The sequence below is a fragment of the Nilaparvata lugens genome, chromosome 6, assembly GCF_014356525.2.
Source record: "Nilaparvata lugens isolate BPH chromosome 6, ASM1435652v1, whole genome shotgun sequence".
Taxonomy (NCBI): domain Eukaryota; kingdom Metazoa; phylum Arthropoda; class Insecta; order Hemiptera; family Delphacidae; genus Nilaparvata; species Nilaparvata lugens.
The window spans coordinates 60,670,805-60,687,069 of NC_052509.1; the positions used below are offsets into that span (position 1 = coordinate 60,670,805).

At 35.1% G+C, this 16,265-nt stretch overlaps 1 protein-coding gene across 1 annotated transcript in view; it reads right to left on the reverse strand.

Annotated features, from left to right (window-relative positions):
* Positions 1 to 9,207, reverse strand: part of LOC111057992 (cyclic nucleotide-gated cation channel subunit A-like) — a 289,690-nt gene extending 280,483 nt beyond the window's left edge. Inside the window, exon 1 of the mRNA XM_039431598.1 lies at positions 9,060 to 9,207. Coding sequence (XP_039287532.1) covers positions 9,060 to 9,083 — 24 coding nt within the window. The 5' untranslated portion in view covers positions 9,084 to 9,207. The remainder of the gene's footprint in view (positions 1 to 9,059) is intronic.
* Between the last annotated feature and the right edge of the window lie 7,058 nt (positions 9,208 to 16,265).

The following is a 16,265-nucleotide window of genomic DNA, read 5'->3' on the forward strand; positions in this document are numbered from 1 at the left end:
CCAATTTATAAAGCAGCGCCTTTTTGACATGTTGACGACCACTGGCTAGAGAATTCTGTCAAGATTGTCAGAGACAAATCTTTTGTTTGCTAAAAAAGTTGACGGAAATATGAATGTGGAAGTCACTTTTTATTGAAATGAAAATACAGTTTTGAATCGTTTTTTCCAAGAAGAGATCATTCAGTACTCAATGAGTAATTCGAACATTTCTAGTTGTTGGTGAGATAAATAAAGTTCAAACGAACAAAGTTTCAAGCAATCTCTGAATTTCCAAAGTACACTCAATGATATTACAATCATGTTTTCCATTCCAAGAAATTTTCGTAGAGACCAAAAAATATAGCTTGAAATAGGAGTATTATGAAGTATGATTTTATTCTTTTCATAATAATAATGATACATTTGAACAAACCAAATTCATAAATATATTGCACAGAAAGAGTTCACAATATCATTCAAAAAAACTAGTACAGTGGAAAAATTGCATGCTAATGATGAGAATTAATATAATGTTTGAAAATGTACAATATAAAATGAACTTGGACATAATAGAACGCATACGATACTAGTAGCTCTGTGAACAGTAGACCTCACGCAGTATTCTCATCCACAAGTACCTGATTGAAACTATAGACCTTATGGAAATACAGCAATAGACTGGCTTCTCCACACATCTGTGTAATCACTTGTCAGCTGATTTATGATGAATAATTCTATAGTCTGATTTTTACTCTAATATTGGCGTATGAAGGAGGCTCCTTTTTCCTTTTATATTATCCTTGAAATGGAAAATTTCCAAAAACCTTGTATATACGTCGACGCGCAATCAAAAAAGGAACATACCTGTCAAATTTCATGAAAATCTATTACCGCGTTTCGCCGTAAATGCGCAACATATAAACATTCAAAAAATTAAACAAAGAGAAATGCCAAACCGTCTACTTGAATCTTAGAGCTTGTTCACATGACAGCGATTTACGCTCGATTGGCAAATCGCTCGGTTTGCCAGCCTCGTACACATGACAGCGATTCATGAGCGGTTTGCGCTCGGTTATGATAAATAATTTCTAGGTACTCAATCTAAATATATATATAGTAATAATCACTATATTACTCTTTAACATATTATATTACTGCTCTGATCAAAACCGCACGGTTGACTGAAGACATGTGTACGCTCTCATGCCTGCTCTAGTATATCGAGCCGCCCGGCAACCGAGCGACAACCGAGCGGTTGTAGTCTGAGACTACAACCGCCGCGATTCGCCGGCGACTACTAAAACCGAGCGATGCATGTGTACGGCACCATGTGTTTCCCTATACCTGGCAATCGCTCGGTTTGTCAACCGCGCGACAACCGAACGTAAATCGCTGTCATGTGAACAGGCTCTAAGACCTCACTTCGCTCGGTCAATTACTCTAGATTATAGTGGAAAAGCTGTGGTCATATAGATTATCCTGCTAGAATTAACATCGCATTTTCATATGGAAATAATTCCATTGACAAAATTCTGGTGTGGCGCACTCACACAACTTTCCTTGCCGTTATGAAAATTGATCACCTGACGCTAGTGTACCCGCGCATCTCAAGTCTACTATTCAAAGATTTGAGCCAGCTGGTGACAGGGCAATAAATAACTCTGGAGACACACATGAAGTCTACTATCTCTTCATAGTGAATGATTTAATAGAATCAACAATAATTTGCAATTGAATAATCACATTTTCTCGAATTTAAAACTTATTTTCAATTTTAGGTGAAAATGTTACTGAACATTAATTGTAGAGATTTTCATGCTCAATCTACTACACTTGATTTTTTTTGTTTCAATTGTATCTGAAGCCTGATAATTGGGAATCTATCTGCATTGATGGGGCGGGGCTCCTGAAATTTTTACCGATATGGGACCTGTGGCAGTTGATGGAGCTTATCGATGACTATTTTAAGTATGAATTTGATCAAAATCGTTGGAGCCGTTTCCGAGAAAATCACGAAAAACCCTGTTTTTGACAACATTTTCGCCATTTTAGCTGCCATCTTGAATTGCATTTGATCGAAATTGTTCGTGTCGGATCCTTATAGTGAAAGGGCCTTAAGTTCCAAATTTCAAGTCATTCCGTTAATTGAGAGATGAGATATCGTGTACACAGAAGCACATACACTCATACACACACACACACACACACACACACACACACACACACACACACACACACACACACACACACACACACACACACACACACACACACACACACACACAACACACACATACACACACATACACACATACAGACCAATACCAAAAAACCAGTTTTTTGGACTCAGGGGACCTTGAAACGTATAGAAATTTAGAAATTGGGGTACCTTATTTTTTTCGGAAAGCAATACTTTCCTTACCTATGGTAATAGGGCAAGGAAAGTAAAAAAATGTTGACGAAATGTTATTCTTGTTTTGTTGGACCGAAATCGGATTTCCGGATTACAATAGAGTGCTAAGATTAGTGATAAGATTAATCTGGAGTTCATCGGATAGAGATCCTAATCCTGTAAAGTTGAATACGCCCTAATGGAGAGATTGTGATTTCCTTATTTCAAATGCATTGTATTGCAAGCTTATTATATTGAAGAATGTTTCTATTACAAATTGACTTCAACTCCTTTTCACAAAATGAGACTTGTTTCTCTGTTCTCACACTTGAAGATTATGGAAGAATGTAGGAAAATTGCTCTCTCATCGCATTACATTTCACAAATCATAAATCTTGTCAAATTATGTTACAATACACAAGCTAACCAGAGATCAGGGTTTTGTCTATAGTATATATCGTATAGTTCAGATGAATTGAGAAAAGAAAGGTCTGACAGAATGAAAAGGTACTGGGAAGAAAGGAAGAGAATTGAAGCGAATAAACGAAGAAAGAGGACTAACCAGAGACTACAGTGATCCTATATGGTCATAAAATTGAAAAAAAATGTATATAATATCGTATAGTACCTTAGGTATGTATCGTGATTAGGTATGTTACTTGAATTGTAATCAGGTGTGAGTGTTAACAATCTCCAAAATCCAACCACTTGAAACTGTAGTAATCTTGCATGATTGATGAAATCAAAAACCAGACAAGAACCTGACTTCTGTTCACTGATGCAGAATCCATTACGATGGCTAATAATCACTGCTCCATCATACTCAGGGTTCAAGGTGTGGGTGTCAACAAATCTCCAAAATCCAACAACTAGTGATTGCAATAATCTTCCATGATTGATAAAACCACAAATCAGACAAGAATCTGATTCGACTACTGCAGGATCTGCATCAATTAGTGATAATCACAGTTATATCAGTAATTACAATTCATACAAATTGATAATTACAGTTTAATCAGTACCGACAACAAAACAACTACATCTAATTGAAGCTACATTACACCTAACAGGGGTTGTCAACTGCACGAGACTGTAGTGTTATGATTAAGCTACCAACTACTGACAGGCGTCTGTTCTGAAATCCACTTTAATCTGTCAGTATTTTGTTGAATGGGAAACGTTGAGTTTATATATGAGGAATACTGCATCTCACTATATACCATAGCTATCTATATACATCTATATACATCACTATATACATCTCACTATCTCACTATAGCGTGCTTGAATGTGGGATTATACCCTTATTAGCACCTGCTTTACCTAGGCTACTGCAACAGAGTAGGCTACGATTTCGACTCAGACTAATGTGATTTGATCGACTTGTCATCACAAAGGCTGCATGTAAGCATAGATTAATTTGTAGTTCTGTGTCCCACCATGCGACAGTAACTTGTGTCTGTTTGAATATTGGTGTCTGGTGTGATTAATAACATCTATTTGCAGAATTCATTACAGGTGATAATTATCTGGGCAGAGATGGGAATTATAAGCACTTGTCATGAGATTATGATACGTGGATCTCGAAATCTACACGTATCTCATAACAATAATTTTTTTGATATAAATAAAAATATAAATCTTAGTACCCTTTTAAATTATTTCGTCACGACATGTTTCGGCTACTATAGTGTACTCATAATGTACTATGTACTACCATAGAGGAACAATAGCGTAAGTAGATATCCCATGGTATGGGGAATTTATGTCGCAACTTTTACTGTTATCCCAAGCCGATAGTTCACATAGTTCTTTCCTATGCAGCTGTGTGACGCTTGTAGTCTCTCAAATTGTGCCGTTCCTACACTCTCACCCCAACAAAACAGTAAAAATTGACAATAATCGGCTTGTGATAACACTAAAAGTTGCGACATAAATTCCCTATACCATGGGATATCTACTTACGCTATTGTTTCTCTATGGTACTATCTACTACTATTCATGTACTCCGTACAAAATTACTTTTGACTTGGAGGAATTGCGCCGCAAAGAAATGGAGGGAGATCAGCCAATCACTGTGATGGATAGAGTCACAGGTACAAGCGCAGTTGCCAATTTGTCGATTAGAGACAGTCGACTCAATGCTTTGAGAGAGGAAACGTCGTAATTTAACATGAGCGCTTGAATACTCACTGGAAATTAGAGAATGCTTGCCGGTTCAGAGCGGTAACATCAGCGCCGTTCTATCCCTACCGCTGTATGCCTTCTCTGCTGCGAATGTCCCTCCCAAGTCAAAAGTAGTTTTGTACGGAGTATAATGCCATTTTCAAGTCATAATTTAAAAGGGTACCCGGATTTATATTTTTATTTATATTAAGTGTAGCCCTAAAGAAAAAAGACAATTATTATGATCTTTGCAACTTCAATATAATATCGTTTTCTCATACAGCAAAGGAATGATGCCTCCTGTATATGTTTGAGTTCAATCCTCTTTGAAAAGAGACAAGGGGAAGAGATTTGAGAGAAAGAACACTTAAGTATGCTTTGATGAAATATCATTCTGGGAATTGCAATATATTATTCAGGACTAAAATAATGTTAGAGTATGGCAGAAGAATTCCAGTAAATAATTAACTCTCTGTTCAGGGAAGGTACAAGGGAAAGAGATTTCGAAGAGATGGAACATTCGAATATGCTTTGTTTATATATCATCATTGGAATCTAAATGTTTTTCCAAACTGATATATTATTGGAGTATAGCAGGAGCATTCCAGTATATAATCAACCCTCTGTTAAAGAGAAGAGATTAAGAATAGAATGAACATTGTTTTGTCGAAGTATGTGAATTTCAATATATCATTCCAAGCTGATAAAGAATATTATAAGACTATATCGGGGCACCGAGATTCGCTCGTTATTTATTTATAAACTATTGATGAACAGAACACAATGCTTCAAAATGATTGGGGAAGGACTAACAGGTACAGCCCAAAACTGTTTCTTCCCCGAATTTTGATTTATACACTATGAATAGCCGAGAAAGTAGGTTATTTTCCATACACTTGAATTCAGGTTCGATTTTCAGTCCAAACATTTGAAAACAAAAAAGTTCTATTTAGATTATTTACGAACCAAATTGAATAACAAAATAACACTCACTAATCACTTAAAATTGTCAAATAATGATTAATAATGACTGAAAATTATTATATAGTCTAGTTTAGAATGATTATCATGTCATGTCAACAAATCAGATTATTTTGATCAAATCGATTAAAATTTCTAGATAATATTTCTCGCTGATTTATTACACAGCTGGAAATAATTATGTTCCTCTCCCACACATGCATCTTCTGTTTCCACAGAGAACGAAATTATCATCTGTTTTCCCAAGGATGAATAATTATCAACCTTTTCATGTCTTTAAGCAAGTTTTCCCAGGGAGATGAGACCTAGTGCAATCGAATTTTTTTATCATAAACATACTATGTTTCAAATTTCGTGAAAATCGTGAGAGCCGTTTTCGAGATCCGTTGGACATAAATAACCAAATATAAAAATATAAACAGATATACAGAAATTGCTCGCTTAATATAATAGGATATCAGGAGCATTCCAGTGAATAATTAATTCTCCGTTACATGCAGCTGATCCGATAGACGGAGGGTTAAAGAAGAGTAATTCCAATGAGAGCAAATACTCAACTAAATAGTAGAAATATCATCAAGAGACCGAATCTAACCTGATCGAAGAGAGAGCTTCATCTGGATATCAAATTAAATGCATGAATACAGCGTTAGGGAGGAAGCTAGCTGTATTTTTAAACGAATCAACTAAATAGTACAAAATATCATCAAGAGACTGAATCTGAATGAATCTACCCTGATCCAAGAGAGAGCTTCATCTAGATATCAAATTAAATGCGTTCATGAATACAGCGTTAGGGGGAAAGCTAGCTGTATATTTTATTCTTAAACGAAAAATATGTACAGTATGTGATCGTTTTTTTTTTGGAAAATAGAGTCGACTACCCACATTATTGCTTTCTGGAACCCTCAAGTAAACAAGTTATAGAGGAGCCTATCCCACTCTATCATTGATATAGTGTGCTGATGGGAAAATAATGACTTTACTCAAAGCCTTAACGGGAAATTGATGCATATTGCACCCACCAGTCTCACCAACCGCCATATTTATTCATAAACAAGTCATGGGTAAACATTCTCATGCGTTTTTGCAGTGAATATAGTGTTCTCTTCTCATTTTTCGCTTTAAAAATTAATAATGTTATTTATTGCTCAACCAAGAGGTCACGTAGAAATAGCGCTTTTCTCTAGAAGTCACTATGATCGTCAACCACATAATAATCATAGAGATAAAATAGCGTAAATAGAAACACTTCATTCACATGGGCTACTCTTTAAATTAATAAAACAATTTAAGAAATCTTAGAGCACCCTTTATTTTTAAAAAAACTTTGAAATGGTTTAACCATTAAATATATACTATCATTAGTTTAATAGGTTAAACTATTTTAAAGTTTTTTGAAAATAAAGGGTGCTTTAAGATTTTTTATATTGTTTTATTAGCGTAAATAGATATCCTATGGTATAGGGCGTTTATGTCGCAACTTTTACTGTTAACTCAAGCCGATTATTGTCGATTTTTACTGTTTTTTGGGGTGAGAGTGTAAAAAAAATTAAAATAATAAAAGCGACACAATATTGATTGATTGATTGATTGAGTACTCTATTTATGTTGATTACAATATATACTGACTTATACACTTATTTACAATAGCTTACAATACAGCAAAATTATAGATGAATTTACATGATATAGACTAAGAAAATAATCATTGAACTGTATATGATATGAAAAAGCAATTTGTAATATAATAACTATAGATAATTATATTGTTATGCATCTACATAAATTGGCGGAGCTTTGGACATATCAATGTCCATTCTTCTGAAAGAATATTAAAAATATTCTTCCCACTAACTCTCTACCAATATGAAAGACAACCAGCGTCACGGGAAAGAACTACGTGGACTATCAGCTTGAGATAACAGTAAAAGTTGCGACATGAACGCCCCATATCATGGGATAACTATTTACGCTATTTTTGCTCTATGAATGTATGTGGTTGACGATTATGGTGACTTCTGGAGAGAAGCGATATCTACTTGTGCTATTGTTTCTCTATGATATTATAATTCACGCCCTTCATGATAAAAAACACGTGAAGAATGAAGCATACGGAAGTCACACTGCAAAGACTCAAGTTAATGTGTGATTATTTTATAAGACGATGTTTTATGTAGAATGAGTTCATTCCACATCAGAATATGATGAAGAATCGTCATCTTATCTGTTTCATCTATCATCAATATCCACTCAAATCTGAGCATGATTTTGACATATTTTGATTGGAAAAATGGTAATTTTGTTTTCCTCCTTTAAAACTGTCTGTACATCCTTCTTTCTGTTTTCTACGGCGATTTCATATATGCATTACATACTCTTAGGCCTACATTCTTTTGCATTGATGTCGCATTTAATGCAGCATTGCATGCAATGCATTGAATGCAGCATTGCATGCAATATTGCTTTCAATGCTACTACATTTTCATGCTATTCAATGCATTCAATGCTACATATTTCATATTCAATGCTATTACTTCTGCATCCATTGTTGCATTAAAGTTGCATTGAATACATTCTATTTATTCTCTTACATACTTTTACTTTTCTTTATCTCCTATAATCTGTATTTTATAATTTGTGTTCAATTGGTATTTTTCCTTTGGTGGTAATAAACGTGATCCTTGAAAATAGGAAAAATATATATAATTTAAGCAGGATTTTCACATAGCCCTATCAGTGGGAGTGAGAGTGAAACAGTGCAGTGAGAATAACTGAGCACAGTAAAAATAATATAATTCCCACAAGTTTTAAGAGGACTATTCTCACTGAGCCAGACCGAGCTAGTTTTAAAACTGAAGCCTATCTTTCTTCCTGTATCTTTTCTTTGTAATTTTGCCTGACAGAGCAAGTAGGAATACTGAATCTTTCTTTTTGTATATTTCCTGTGTAATTTATTTCAAAATGTGAATTAATTGAATTCAATTAAGCCTGTTTTTCAGTAATTATTCAAAATTATATCTTTAGTATGTGAATATTCCCTATTCTTGTTCCAAATTTGAAAATCTACCTTGTGAAAATACTTGAGGATTGGGTATTTCGTGCATTGAAGAACTACAAGACTTAAGACTTAACCTATTTCGGACTATGTGCTATCTCAATTTGGGAGAGGAATAGCACAAGGTTACCTTATTTTTCATCTCCCTATCATTTTGATAATGTACTTATTGTATGAATGAATGAAGAATGAATGAATTGAATAGAATAGTCCCTTTGAATCTTATAGGGATATGTATTTTCACTGCACCGGACACTCTCAATGAAATTGATATCTAGGGGTACATTCAACTATTCAAGAAGCTCTTCATGTCAGAGAAACTTTCTGTACGAGCCTCAGGCGAGTTCGCAATTGTTCATTGAGTGCATCAAATGTGCTCAGTACACATATTATCACACGAGTCCTCAGGCGAGTGCACAAAAGCTTATGGAGTGCATCAAATTCACTTGGTACAACATTCTTTCATTTGAATTGAGACATTACCTGATAGGGGGTATGGTTATCCATGCCGGTTGCCGGCCGCTGACTGCACCAGCTGATTCAGGCAGCTGTGACAGCCGTGCCAGCTGTTGCAGCTGTGACAGCTGTGACAGCTGATCTGGGCAGCAGCTGCAGCGGTCACCGACTCCTGCTCCCGCCCCCCTCCACACCAACATCCAGGCCACTGGCTTGAGGCACCGACTGCCTCTCAACACCCAAGTGCATTACTGAAACAATCATACAAGAAATTTTATCACTATTTTGTGACATCAATTTCTATCATTTGTTGAATACACATACTTTTGAAAATCACATTCCGGTAAAAAAGTGAATTTGTATGGCTTTTATTGGTGGGAAGTCACTCACGAGAAGGTCCAACCTAGCCTGAATATAATTGACCGAGCGAAGTAAGGTCTGAGATTCAAGTCGACAGTTTGGCATTTCTCTTGAAGTTTAAATGTTTGAATTTTTGAATGTTTGAATGTTTATATGTTGCGCATTTACGGCGAAACGCGGTAATAGATTTTCATGAAATTTGACAGGTATGCTCCTTTTTTAATTGCGCGTCGACGTTTATACAAGGTTTTTGGAAATTTTGCATTTCAAGGATAATAATAAAGGAGAAAGGAGCATCCTTCATACGCTAATATCAGAGTAAAAATCAGACTAGAATTATTATTCATCAAAAATCAGCTGACAAGTGATTACACAGATGTGTGGAGGAGCCAGTCTATTGCTGTATTTCCATAAGGTCTATAGTTTCAATCAGGTACTTGTGGATGAGAATACTGCGTGAGGTCTACTGTTCACAGAACTACTGGTTCAAGCCGTCAATAAGTCATCATACTTCAGCCGGGACCGACAAATGTGTCCATATGATAGATAACACGGGATCGATCAGGTCATGATCAAACATTTTGGTGATGAGCGGTTGTGAACCCGGGACCTCTAGGTTGCTACTCAAGCACTCTTTCCACTAGACCACGGATCCAACCGTGGTATAATGATAGGAATGGGTTGAATAATATTTTTTTGTTAGTGATAATATTTTCATTTGTCGAATGCATGAGTTTAGGATGAGTCTATGTATTATTCCCACCAACAGCAGAATAATGTAGTCATATTATTGTCAACTAACTGGTACACAATAAAATGGTAGAATCATAAACGACACTGACAAACTCAATAGCAGCTTGTTGTATGAAATATTCCAACAGTGTGATGAATGTCCAATGCCCAAAATCACATTCAAGGGCTGGATGCAATCTTTGGAAGGTATAATGATTACGAATTTGAATAAAAATATTGTTCAGTGGTGATGAGCTCATCCTTCATTTTGGAATGAAACCTCCACGGAAATTCATGTGTCATTGTTTATCCATTGATGCATAGATCAAACCAATAATACAGCTTCTCCTTTTCCAAACAAAATTGAAATCTACTCTAACAGCAGCTCTCAAACCTCCGTGTTAGTTTCATTCTGGATTTTGATAGGATTGGAGTAATATGAAGCAACATCGAATGAAATGTTTCCAACCATCGGTAGAGAGTGAAAGTTTACTTTGAAGCTTCACAAAATGATTGTTTTCCAGAAGTTATTCCCAATTTCCACTGTCAGCCTGTCGGAAGACTACAGCCTTTTTTAATGACAGGCAAGGGAGACATTGTCACCTCCACCACTAATAGAACTGCGATCTCAAACGTGAAATTTAAATCGATTGCAATTAGAACAGAGACTGTGTACAACAAAAACAGATCGAAGCTTTCAATTAACATCGGAAAACGTGGAGCCGATCGTATTGTTCAATTTGAAAATTTCCCCAAGCGCGCTTTGTTCTCCAGGCGCGTACTTTTCTCTTTGAGAGTCAATTGAATTGACAGCAACTGTGAAAGGATTGCACCACGGTTAACGTTTCAATCGAATGTAGTTTCTTTTTTCAATTTGTAACACGAGCCGCGCTGAGGTAAAGCATGGTTCCATGATAGTACTATGATAAGATCCACTAAAATCTGTCAGAATGGGAAAAATGGGAGGCATTGATGATTCCTACATTGATAGCTGATAGTGAGATTTACTTTGAACGTTCAACGTTGACTAAAAAAAGAAACATTTATATTGATTAGTGAGGTCCACGTTATAATGGCAGTGGAGAAAGATAGGAGAAAAATGTTGCCCATCCTCTGTCTTGTCAATGCCTTTCATAGATATAGTGTGGTCCACGTTATAATGGCAGTAGATAAAGATAGAAGAATAGCGATGCCAATTCCCTGCATTTTTTGTGGCTTCACGTAACAAATGACAATAATAATAATGATAATAATAATAATAACAATAATAATAATAATAATAATAATAATAATTAATTAATTGATTAATTAATTAATTATATTTCTACACCGTCAAAAACATAATTGTTATCGTTGTGAACCTAGAAAAGAATAGTACCACCGGCTTTGTCGAATGATAGACAAGGATAGCAAAACCAAAGTTGATCAAATACTGTCATTATAACGTGGACCGCACAATAGTAGCTGATACAGGTTTATTGATGTAATTTCAACGGTTTATTCTCGTTTGGAATAATCAATTATATTTTATTAAGCAAGAAATCATATTTTTTAATAAACTCATGATGAATTTCCACAATTAAGTTAAGATGAAATATTTTGTTAAGTAATTATTAATTATCTCTTTTCTGTATAAACCCAAAATTTACAGTCCTAGTTCATAAAAACATATGATCAAAATAAGAATCTTCCAGTAGTATTAAATTTATTTACTTCATATCACTTGAAAATGGCATCAATGTCCGAAACATGTTGTGATAAAATATTTCAAAAAAAGGGTACTGAGATTTTTATTTTCTTTATATTTATAATTATTAATTCTATATTGTTAAAAGACGATCTGGCAACAGAACAAGCGAGAAAGAGATAGCGCTATCCGCTTTGTTGAATGATAGACAAGGATAGCAATAACATTGCTAAACAAACACTGCTATTATAACGTGGTCCTCACTATAGTAATGTGAGTCTCACTATAGTAAAATTCAAACATTCAGCATTGGCTGAATGAGAAGCATTAATGTTATTTTGAAAGGGCTGCTGACAGTATGAAGTGAATTTCATCACTTGAATCATTCTGATAACTGAATGGAATTGATACAAAATGAAATGTTGGACAGCCATTCTATCGCTTTGGGAATGATCATGTTTCCGATTGTAATCCACGTGTAGAATTGGATGGAACTGGATTTCTGTATTAATAACTTAATATGATACTTCGACCTAGTTTTTAAGACCTCATGAATGGGCCTTAAGTTGGATAAATGTTTCAATGAGAAACTGATGTTTTACAGATAATTTTAAGATGAAAAGAATGATCTGAAGTGCTTTAAGACTCGGTTTCAAGTGATTAGAACTCTCGACAGTCCGGTTACATGGATTTCGTGGGCACTTCGTGAAGATGGAAACATACCTAAATATTCTGATTCTAGGGTACCTCAGGATATCCGAGCCACTTGATGCGCATTTGGGGGTCGCGACTGGGCCGCGTAATGGCCGATTCAAAATGGCGGATCCAGCATTAATTAAAATGGTCGTAGACTGGTTATCATCCATGATAGAGACCTCTAGTAAACGCGAATCGAATCACAATGAACTATTCTACCAAGTTTGTTTTTACACATTACCACCTAAAACATGATTTTAACCTACGAAAATGCACTTGTTCAAAAACAATGAATTTTTCACGCGAGTTTTTTCTGAATAACTACTTTAATGACAATTTTTGAATATACAGTCCAAGTAATTGTAGCTTATGTTCACTGTGAATACATTTACAGAGTGGAAAGGGAAATTTTGTCCCCGATGATTGTATGTTCCAAGTTTTTGAAACTGAATTAATCATGGAAAGAGTAATTAAAATTAGATAAATATCTAGAACATTATATTTCGGGTAGTTATGAACACTTAGTTGGTAGAATCAATCCGATATCTCTCACTATTACCACGGAATAAGCATAAAGTAGTGTTTCTTTCCTCTGTGCTATTACTGAATATAAATCGATATAAAAGAATTTATCAGTTATGACCGCCATCTTGAATTTATCAATCATGAAAAATATATTCGTTGTTTTCTCATCAATATTCTTATTCGGCTGGTTGTAACAAAGATATTGATACCATTTTCAAGTTTCGATTTTATAGTTCAGTTTTAATGATAGTTAATTGTCTCAGCGGCTAGAATGACATCACAAAAATCATAACTCTAGAACAAAAAGTGATAAAAGCTTGAAACAAACGGGAATAGATCATAAATTCTATTTCAAAGAAGTTTTGTTTGGAACTGGATTTCTGTATTAATAACTTAATATGATACTTCGACCTAGTTTTTAAGACCTCATGAATGGGCCTTGTGTTGGATAAATGTTTCAATGAGAAAATAATGTTTTACAGATGATTTTAAGATGAAAAGAATGATCTGAAGTGCTTTAAGACTCGGTTTCAAGTGATTAGAACTCTCGACAGTCCGGTTACATGGATTTCGTGGGCACTTTGTGAAGATGGAAACACACCTGAATATTCTGATTCTAGGGTACCTCAGGATATCCGAACCACTCGATGCGCATTTGGGGGTCGCGACTGGGCCGCGTAATGGCCGATTCAAAATGGCGGATCCTGCATTAATTAAAATGGTCGTAGACTGGTTATCATCCATGATAGAGATCTCTAGTAAACACGAATCGAATCACAGTGAACTATTCTACCAAGTTTGTTTTTACACATTACCACCTAAACATGATTTTAACCTACGAAAATGCACTTGTTCAAAAACAATGAATTTTTCACGCGAGTTTTTTCTGAATAACTACTTTAATGACAATTTTTGAATATACAGTCCAAGTAATTGTAGCTTATGTTCACTGTGAATACATTTACAGAGTGGAAAGGGAAATTTTGTCCCCGATGATTGTATGTTCCAAGTTTTTGAAACTGAATTAATCATGGAAAGAGTAATTAAAATTAGATAAATATCTAGAACATTATATTTCGGGTAGTTATGAACACTTAGTTGGTAGAATCAATCCGATATCTCTCACTATTACCACGGAATAAGCATAAAGTAGTGTTTCTTTCCTCTGTGCTATTACTGAATATAAATCGATATAAAAGAATTTATCAGTTATGACCGCCATCTTGAATTTATCAATCATGAAAAATATATTCGTTGTTTTCTCATCAATATTCTTATTCGGCTGGTTGTAACAAAGATATTGATACCATTTTCAAGTTTCGATTTTATAGTTCAGTTTTAATGATAGTTAATTGTCTCAGCGGCTAGAATGACATCACAAAAAATCATAACTCTAGAACAAAAAGTGATAAAAGCTTGAAACAAACGGGAATAGATCATAAATTCTATTTCAAAGAAGTTTTGTTTGGAACTTTATATCAAAAAATTGTCATTGAAAGTAGTAATTCAGAAATACTCTCGTGAAAAATTTATTGTTTTTGAAAAAGTGCATTTTTGTAGAATAAAATCATGTTTAAGGTGGAAATTTGTAATAACAAACTTGGTAGAATCATAGTTCATTGTGATTCGATTCGCGTTTACTAGATGTCTCTATCATGGATGGTAACCATTCTATGACCGTTTTAATTAATGCTGGATCCGCCATTTTGAATCGGCCATTACGCGGCCCAGTCGCGACCCCCAAATGCGCATCAAGTGGTTCGGATATCCTGAGGTACCCTAGAATCAGAATATTTAGGTCTATCTCCATCTTCACGAAGTGCCCATGAAGCCCTGTTTTTGAGCCATGAGAAGCCGGACTGCAAGAGGTTTCAATTAACAAAAATCTGGTGTGGCGCACTCACACTACTTTCCTTCCCGTTATGAAAATTGATCACCTGACGCTAGTGTAAACGCGCATCTCAAGTCTAAGATCTGAGCCAGCTGGTGACAGGTCAATAACGCTGGATACAAACGAGATCTGCTATCTCTTCATAGTTAATGATTTAATAAAGAATCAACAGTTGCCAACAGTTTGCAATTGAATAATTTTCTCACATTTTCTCAAATTTCACGCTTATTTTCAATTTTGGGTGAAAATGTTACTGGACATTAATTGTAGAGATTTTCATGCTCAATCTTTTCCATTTGAATTTTCATGTTGAAGGCTCCCACCTCTTATATCCTCATTTTTAATGTTGTCGCGGCGGTCACAGCCCTTTTTCATGCGAGGGAATCTCATTTCTGATTATTGATTAAATGGAAATTATTAATTTATGTATTTCTCTATAGGCCTATTCTAGCAATATTTTGCTGACAGCTTGATTCCCTGAAAAGTGATAGTTGATGAGATTTTGAAGAAGTAATTCATACTTTCTGCCATAGCTGATGTGATGAAACATCGAAAGTATTTTCAGTTGAAACCAATGTAACAGATGAAATTATAGTTATAAAAACATTAAAGAAATTTCAAATTTCCAGTCAGAACTAATTATAGAACGTGATAAAAAAAATCTGGTGTGGCGCACTCACACAAATTTCCTTGCCGTTATGAAAATTGATCACCTGACGCTAGTGTTCCCGCGCATCAAAAGTCTACTATTCAAAGATTTGAGCCAGCTGGTGACAGGGCAATAACGCTGGAGACACACATGAGGTCCGCTATCTCTCCATAGTGAATGATTTAATAGAATCAACAATAATTTGCAATTGAATAATCACATTTTCTCGAATTTAAAGCTTATTTTCAATTTTAGGTGAAAATGTTACTGAACATCAATTGTAGAGATTTTCATGTCAATCTTTTCCACTCAAAATTTTTTGTTTAAATTGTATCTGAAGCCTGATAATTGAGAATCTAAAATCAAACTTTGCATAGATGGGGCTAAGCTCCTGAAATTTTTACATATATGGGACTTGTGGCAGTTGATAGAGCTTATCGATGACTATTCTAGGTATGAATTTGATCAAATCGTTGGAGCCGTTTCCGAGAAAATCACGAAGAACCCTGTTTTTGAGCCATAAGAAGCCGGACTGCAAGAGATTTCAATTCACAAAAATCTGGTGTGGCGCACTCACAAAACTTTCCTTCCCGTTATGAAAATTGATCACCTGACGCTAGTGTAAACGCGCATCTCAAGTCAAAGATCTGAGCCAGCTGGTGACAGGTCAATAACGCTGGATACACACGAGAT